The sequence below is a fragment of the Limulus polyphemus genome, unplaced genomic scaffold, assembly GCF_000517525.1.
Source record: "Limulus polyphemus unplaced genomic scaffold, Limulus_polyphemus-2.1.2 Scaffold8996, whole genome shotgun sequence".
NCBI classification, from domain to species: Eukaryota; Metazoa; Arthropoda; class Merostomata; order Xiphosura; family Limulidae; genus Limulus; species Limulus polyphemus.
Window position 1 is genome coordinate 11,048 of NW_013674606.1, and position 8,925 is coordinate 19,972.

Here is an 8,925-nt window from a genome sequence, read left to right on the forward strand (position 1 = left end):
TATATATATATATATATATATATATATATATATAGAAAGAGATGAGACCAATGCTGACTGAGGGCATCTACAGTCAGATCAGCTGAGGGAAGTATCAGGGTCCATAAGAGGGAAAGTTTGAGTTGAGTGGTAAAGGTATTGATCAATGGCATGTCCATCTGGGAACAGATCCAACAAATTCTGTCCAGTTGAGAAAGATGATTGACTACTAATTTCAAAGCTCCCTGAGTCATGATAGATGGTTAGATGAGCTTGATGTGAGTGGTCCCAAAACAGAGAGTCCAATGTGCAGAAGCAAAGGTCCCTGGAGTGAGTCCCACCTTGATGAGTGATATGAAAAACAACTGTAGAATTGTCAAGGGGGACCATAACCATGGTTATCAACCAGTTGAGGTAGGAAAGAGGAACATGCCTGACAGACAGTCAAGAGGTCCCAAAAACTGATGTGGAAAATATGCTCCACATGAGTCCAAACCCCTGAGACCATGGAGTCATCCAGATACACACCCTAACCCATAAAAGAGATATCAGTGAACAGATGGAGATCATACATGAAAGCAGCAGTGGAATGCCAACTGTAGTGTTGGCATGACACAGCCATCAAGACTGATCCTCAAGAAGAGTATATGGCAGTATCACAAAAGAGGACACAGGATCATGGGAAATACTCCATTGGTAGCTAAAAATCCATTGAAGAAAATTCATGTGAATGTGGCCTAAAGGGACAAGATGTTCAAAAGATGCAAGTCCCAAAATATATAGAACATCTTGCACAAGAAGTATAGGAGGCAAGAGTTGAGATGACTAGTTGTTCCATGTCTCATAGACAAATGAGGGAAGTTTGAGCCCAATGAAGAAGATGAAAAAGAGTCAAATGTGGACCAAGAACTGGGTCAGAGAAAGGAACAGCCAAATCAGCCAAGCAGCTTCTTGGAGGAGGAGTAACATAACCAAGAAAGAGGCCTCCTGAGACGAGGCAACGAGAAGCCAATTGTTCATGTCATACAGAAAATGAAGTCCAAGACTGTGTACATGGTAAGCAAAGAAGTAATGAGCAAAGCCTTCTGTAAGAACTGGAATGAACCACTGGACAGCTGTCTGGGTGCAAAGATAGGTAGTAACCAATGGAACACATGATGGCAACATGACAGGAGGGGGGAATGGTGAGAAGAAGTACAGGAGCAAGAGTTTGAAAAAGAGAAGTGGAAGATTCATGGGGTCTAGGAATGTGCATGAAATCACGAGGTTGATAGAGACATAGGAATCCAAGGAGGAAAGAGAGAACTGGTGTTGAACAGCCTCAGTTCCAGTCTCCAATGTATTAGGAACACCACTGAAAACTTCTGAGTGAAGAAAAGAAGCCATTTGAAAGTCATGGAGATAAGAATAGGGAAGATAGATGAACAGCAGAAAAAAAAGTGAGCATCACATCCAAAAAAAACCAAGTAACCAGGGGCAAAGCAGAACACAGAAACCACGTCAAAGTATTGAAAACTACCAACTGTAGATCTCCTCAAAAACTATCAGGACCATAGTCTAGGGCTTCAGAGAGGAGATGAAGAGAAAACAAAAATGGGAAAACTTAATACAAGAGAAAGTTATTGGAGATAGAGGTCAGTTCTCCAAGTTAGTAAAAGGGACTTCAGTGATTGAGAATCTTAGAATGGAAAAGAGGGAACTGCTGCAAGCCATGACAAAAGAATCCTGGAGTCAAGGAGGATAAGGCATTTAAGAATGTGAACAAAGCTAATCTAGAACATTGTACCACATAAAGATATATCTGAAGAAAGGGGCAAAACCAAATAATTCAAAGCATAAGAAGCATTTAGTAAGAAATGGGAAAAGAATCAAGAGACATAGGAGTCAGAGAAAGTAAACATGAGAAATCAAATCCAAAAGGAGATTTGGAGGAGGAAGATTCGCCTCTACAGGTAAAGAAGATGGAAAGAACTGATCAAAATCATCATCAGATTCAGAAAGAAAGTAATGCACTATTGGTATAGAGGTAGAGAGATGAAGCAATAAAGATATTAATGAACCTACGACGAGTTGAAAAATGGCAGTAACACTCTCCATTGTCAATGAGCCTCCTGTGACCACAGACAAAGTCATTGATAATTATGTCATCAAACCCTCTGGAGGAAGTAGTGGTTACTTAAGAATTCATTGTGATTAAAGGAATCTTCCAGTTCTTTTTTCCCTTTTTTAGTAAACAGTAATTGAAAGGTGATGTATGTTGAAATAAAATGAAGGAAAGTTAACACTGGAATAATGGCAGCAAAAATCTCACTACACTAAACAAAGTTTAAACTTCAAAAAACATGTCCATTCACAACAGTGCCAAGGAAAAGAATGAAATTAATTTTGAGTTCAAGTGCTTATGAGGATGTACTGAGGATGGAGGATTTCACCATCCAACTGATAGAGGGCTATTGTTGCATGATGATATCATAATGCACTAGTGCAGTTCACATTAAAACAAGTCTTAAGTGGAAGATAGCTCAAGGCAAGTGGCATGCACAAAATCTAAAAGGCAGACACGCAAGGAATAGCTATTTTGTGCAAAGAGATAAGGATATCATTTTGGAAGCCATTTATCACAGCTGGACAGCTTTGTGTAAACATATGATCAAGTTACAAGCACAGTACAAATTGTGAGACAGCAAATTTTACTTTTATCTTATGATTTGTTTACCATTCATTTATTATTCCTTCTATCGTTTAGTTCAACTATGAATTTTTAGTTATATTAAACAGCTAACGTTTTTTCTAGCTAAAGCACATTGAATTTGACTATGTTTGTTTGTATCATGAAACTAACACAAGTTTCTCCTAATGCTAAAATACAGATATTAATGTTTTGAAAGATTATGTAAAATTACCTAGTTATTTGAGATGTAACCTGATGGTCTAACCACTAAATAAAAACCATGCCTTGAGCTTAAATGAGTTAGTTCATGAGATACAGTTAAAACAAATTATTGCTGATTCTTACTCTATATTGTTGTTGATCTTGAAGTCGTTTAATTTTGGAATGTTTTATTTTTTTTGGAAATAAGTTTTCTTCTTTTGGTCCTTTTTCCTAATTCCTTTATTTATTGAAATTAATAACATTTACATTTATGTGGTATTGTTCATTGACATTTGTATCAAGTCCTGGCAAGGCATGTATTTAATCCTATCGCCACATGTATCCTTTAATGTGCATGGCACAAGGTTTTAGTGTCTTACATTCAAAATTTTATTAAACTACTTTCTGTTCATGTTATATCAACTAGTATAGCATAAATTCTCAGTTAATAATCCATATCTTAATAGCATATAAGCTTTAAGTTCTTAATAAAATAAATATAAATAATATTAAAAAAATCCTGAATTTCTTCTAGTGTGACACATTTTCTCTAGGAATCTTTTTTTCTCTATTTTATCCACCACTCCTCCAAAACGTACAAAATTAAATGAAAATTACTCAGCATAAAATCATCATTGCTCAGACAAATCATAATTCTTATATTTCAATTCTGTTTGGTTTCAGAGCTATCAAATAGAAAATCAGACCCCTCTTGCCACACCCACCTGTCACATCCTCTCTTTCATGATTTGTTAATAGTTCTCTCTCACATTTAATTATATATTACCTATAACCAACAGATAGCCAAGGTTTTCATCTATTAAATGACATATTGTATAACATTGTGTTCTGAACAGATGATCGTCAATTTCACTCAGAGTACAAGCTCTATTCTTGTGGCAAAGCTAATAACTAGCTTGGATAAATTTGTAATGGCTCTTATCTCATAGTTAAAAAGCCAGAAAAATTTTGAGAGTTAGGGTAAATTGTCTACTTTTTGCATATTATTAGTTTGTGTTCTCTGGTGCATTGTTTAATTAAGTAAGAATTATTTAGTGCATTACTACCATTAATATAAAAAAGTAGGGTTAAGTGTAATTGCCAATCGACAGCAAAATAAAAGAATATTGGGTAATTACTTTATTTCTTGTTTTACATGTTTATTTTTTTATGTATTATTATAAAAGTAACTAAAATGTAAAAATAGGGATACTTTTAGGTTAGTTAAGATTAGATTAAGTAAAATTAATAATAATAATATAATAAAAATGTTTCATGAGACACACATGTGAGCAGCTGATGGGTATTGTAATTTGATGGTGTAACATGTGCTGCACATTCCCTGAGTGAGTTACAACTTATAATGGCATGGTTAGTAATCAGACATGGTTCAAAGGGCAATAAAAGTTAACTATAAATAGATGTATACAGTTAGGAGTTTAAAGCTACTTAGGATAAACTAATGTAGTTGAAGTCATTCTAGAAAGAAAAAGAGGGTAATTTAGATTTATTTAATATTTTTTTTTGGTGGTTAGGAAAGTTGAGATTTTTGAGATGAAGAAATGTATTTTTAATTTCAACATGAAAATCACTTTGCACAGACCATTCAAAACAAATGCTCAATATTTTCATGGACAACTCTCCATTTTAGTTTATTAAAAATAGTTCATTAAAAATTATGATTTTTTTGTATGTGAAAGGCTTATAATGTAAACTGAAAGACTGCCAAATTTTGTGAAAATATACACAATATATGGAAAGTTGGAAGTATTAAATCTATACAGACTTTAAAAGAGTACAAAGAGGTCACATGGTCAGTCATATTGACCAAGACTATGTTGTTTGGAAGTTGTTAAAGATCAATAAATTATTATTTTTTGTTTCGATCCTGGTTGTAGCAGCATTTTGAATGAATTACAAACATATCTCTCATACACAACTATCACAAGAAATTATTATTTCATTTTTTTCTAATCTACATTTCTTTGTACAACCCATTAAGTTCCTAATTCTTACCTTTTAATTTCTTCTATAATAATAATTAAAAATATACATTAAAAAAACAAGAAATTATATTTTATTTTCTGGAGTTGAAACCTGTGGGCCTAATTTTCTGCAACGATGTTAGCAGAACAAAATATATGAAACTTAAAATCAAAATTTTTCACAAATATTCAAGGTCATAAAACTGCTATAGTTTAACTCGGTTGCTAACTAAATGACAAAAAAAGATAAAAAATAATTTTAGCTACTCATAGCTCAACATTAACAATTATGCATAGACAATCTGAGGCAAACAGTATACAGGTGTGCACTAAAAACGAAGTAACTTGAGCAGATTTATATAGAAGACAAATTCTCTTTCTATTGGCTATAAAAGATGGACAACAGAAATTTGTTCAAAGCTATATCAAGATGGGAGGAGTCTCAATGGTGGGTGCCCAGATTTAATTATGTTTCACTAATGGAAGAAGGTTAGAGTTTTGAACTTTATATACTGACCTGTCAGTAGCTATATTTTGTGTTTTTGATTGATTGGCCTCTCTGACAGCCTTAGAAGGGAATGGAGAAATTCAAAAATAAAAGAATTGGAGGAGAGATGCAATGGCACACAGAAATCAAGATTACAAATTTATTTAAATATTTCCTTATTAAAACATAAATGATTTAAAACAGGGAATTATAAACTACATTTTTATGCCATGGCTACTGACATATATCATTTATTTAAATTTTTAAAGTAACTTTGTAAAAATGTCGTGACATGCTAAGTATACTACATGAACATTTTATACTTACCAAGAGATACAGTGATGCCCTGTTTCACCAACTTTATAACAATATCACCTGTTTTATCCACTTCTGGTGCTATAGTAACTATGGCAACATTGTCTAAACTCCCATAAACTTCTAAAATATCTTGAAAACCCGATTCTATATATTTGATGTGCTGAACTGAATGTGCACCCTTTTTGTCTCGACTAATAAATGGCCCTTCCAAATGGATACCTGAAAAGAGCATTTTAATTAGCCAAATTACTAGACACACACAAAAAAACCCATAATATAAAAACAATAACCAACCAAAAAGAATTAACACTTTGATGTTAAGTCAACAGAATAATAAAAATATTTTAGAATAGAATAAATTAAATAATTAAATTTCTGAACTACTCTGTCTCATGCTATATTTGGATTAATTCTTATTTCATTTAGACACAACCTGAAAAATTGTTTGTCCATCCTGTTCATCAAAGTAATACCTATGACCTAAGAATTGGAATTTTTAGCCCTGTTTCATATCCTCTCTTGTTTTTTAAAGCATATTACTGATTATCCAAGATGGATAAATCTTTTTAGGCTGACACAAAAAGAATCTTAGTTCTACAACAGAAAATTTCAAAAATAAAACATACTAAAGCTGATGCTAAACCTGAAATTGTTCTTCCCTTAAAAAAACAAACAAAAAATGTCTGTGTTTAAATGAGCACTTAAAACACACAGAGATACTACCTTAACTAACATCAAGTAAGAACACTAGTCAATAAATAAAACAAGAATACTTTAATTTATGCAGCCACCTTACAACCAGTGATGAGTGATGCTGAAACCTGCTAAGTAAAGCATACAAAATACACAGTTTTCCTAATTTTGAATGATTCCATGGGTAAGTAGCAGCATATTTAGATATACACGCTTATCGGTGTGATATTTGCAATTGTTGTGTGTATTTTCTGCCCAAACTTTTAACTGCTCTATCAAGAAACTTTACTTGCAAAGATCTTTGTAGCAGGAGAAGACAATGTCACAAAAATGTTTAACAACAGTTTTTCTCGATGTATCTCTGCAATCTAATGTGGCTTCCTAAATTATGCAAGTGACCATATAAATTCCATTTGTCACTATACGTTCATCTCCTAAACCACAATTTATGGTTAGACTCAATCACTTTGTAAGCCAATCTGGTGAGCTTTATCACAAGGATCAAACTAAGTTCATCTATAATGAAAAATAGTTCAATGTTAACTATAGTTCACTCATACTGTTCATGAATTTTTCACTAACGCCTGCAACTGTTAAAGTAAATGACAGCTCTATATTTTTTAATGTCTTAGTAATTTGTCAAATTAAGTAATAATATTGTTCATTGGTACAAAATTTACTGAACTGTTAATAAGTCCAGTTTTTATTGACACCATAACTGGAATAGTAACTGCAGTATACAAGTTTTAATGTTTGTCAAAATTATACCTCTAGATTTTTGGTCCCTTGGCCTTGACAAACCAAAATCTACAATACAAAATCCATAAACTCTGAGACACTGAAAACAAATTTTATACTTGTAGTATGTGATTTGTGATTTCAAAGTGAAAACAAAATGTTACTTTTGTGTGGTCCAGCACAATGGTCTGATAGTAAGAAGAGTTCACTTTGATCCCCCTCAGGGGAGTATCCAGAAACCAAAGAGTCCAGAACAATGGTCTGATAGTAAGAAGAGTTCAATTTGATCCCCCTCAGGGGAGTGTCCAGAAACCAAAGGGTCCAGAACAATGGTCTGATAGTAAGAAGAGTTCACTTTGATCCCCCTCAGGGGAGTATCCACTGATTACCATGAATCTCTTTGATAAAGTTTCATGACATGCTGTGTACCACATTTCAAATTCTTTTTCACCACTAGCTGGAAGAAAATGCCATATACACGTATGCTTCATTGAGTGTGACACATGCTTCCATTTCTTTCTCATTTAGTTATCGTTCATACAATTTTCTACAGTGGGTCTTCCTTTCCTAGGTATGTCACAGAATAAGTGCCTTCTTGATTATGTTGCATACTGTTGCCTTGGACACATGAATCACTTTTACCACCAACCTTTATGTTTGTGAATTCTCACCTACTACAGGAGGCCACATTTTGCTCTCTGGATGGTCCTGATGTCCTAAATTGATTCATATTCATTTGTTTTCCAATGATATTACATACAAGGGATATCCTTGTCTTGGAAATTCTAAGTTCTTGATCTGATTCCTTGATCACATCATTATGATCTGATTGTATGAATATTTTTTGCCAAAAAAAGTTCTTACACATCCTTCCTAAAAGTGATCAGTTTTCAGTGGCATCAAACTATCTGTGAAATGGCAAACAATACTGTTCAACCACCACAACTTTCTTTATATTGGCTGTAGTTGTCACTTGACTTGGTGATTTACATAAAAACACAACCTCCTGTAAATTTTTTTTTTAAATTCACTTTTAAGCCAAGAGGGTTAAATATCTTTTATATTGAGCAATCCCATATGATAACTGCATAGTTATTTAACCCTATTGCCACAGGTATCCTTTACTGCACATGACACAAGGTTTTTGTATCTTACATTCAAAATTTATTAAACTACTTTTTGTTTACATTATACCAATTAGTATAGCATAAAACCTTAGCTAATAATTCATATTTTAATAGTCTACAAGTTTTATGTTCTTATTTCTATAAGGCAATATTGAAAAAAAAATCCTAAATTTCCCCTAGTGTTACACAAGTAACACATTTTCTCTAGGTATCTTCTTTTCTTTATTATATCCATCACCCCTCCAAAAAGTATGAAATTCAACATAAATAACTTACTATATAATCATCATTGCTCAGACAAGCCATAATAGTTATAGTTTTCAATTTTGTTTGCTTACAGAGCCATGAAATAGAAAATCAGCCCCCTCTTGCCACACCCACCTGTCACATCCTCTCTTTCATGATTTGTTAATAGTTCTCTCTCACGTTTAATTATATATTACCTATAACCAACAGAAAGCCAAGGTTTTCATCTATCAAATGATGTATTGTATAACATTGTATTCTGAACAGATAAGTATCAATTTTCAAAATACATAGTTCATTCCCATGGGAAAGTTAACAACTAGCTTAGATGAATTTGTAACGGCTCGTGTCGCATAGTTAGAAAGCCACAAAAATGTTGAGAGTTAGAGGAAATTGTCTAATTTTACATGTTATTAGTCTATGTTCTCTGGTGCATTATTTAATTAAATAAAAATTATTTAGTGCATTACTTCCATTAGT

General features: G+C 33.1%; 1 protein-coding gene across 1 annotated transcript in view; it reads right to left on the minus strand.

Annotated features, from left to right (window-relative positions):
- Nucleotides 1-8,925, minus strand: part of LOC106475688 (N-acetylglucosamine-6-phosphate deacetylase-like) — a gene marked incomplete at both ends in the record, with an annotated part of 17,156 nt that overhangs the window by 5,299 nt on the left and 2,932 nt on the right. Inside the window, one exon of the mRNA XM_013936367.2 lies at nt 5,651-5,860. Coding sequence (XP_013791821.2) covers nt 5,651-5,860 — 210 coding nt within the window. The remainder of the gene's footprint in view (nt 1-5,650; nt 5,861-8,925) is intronic.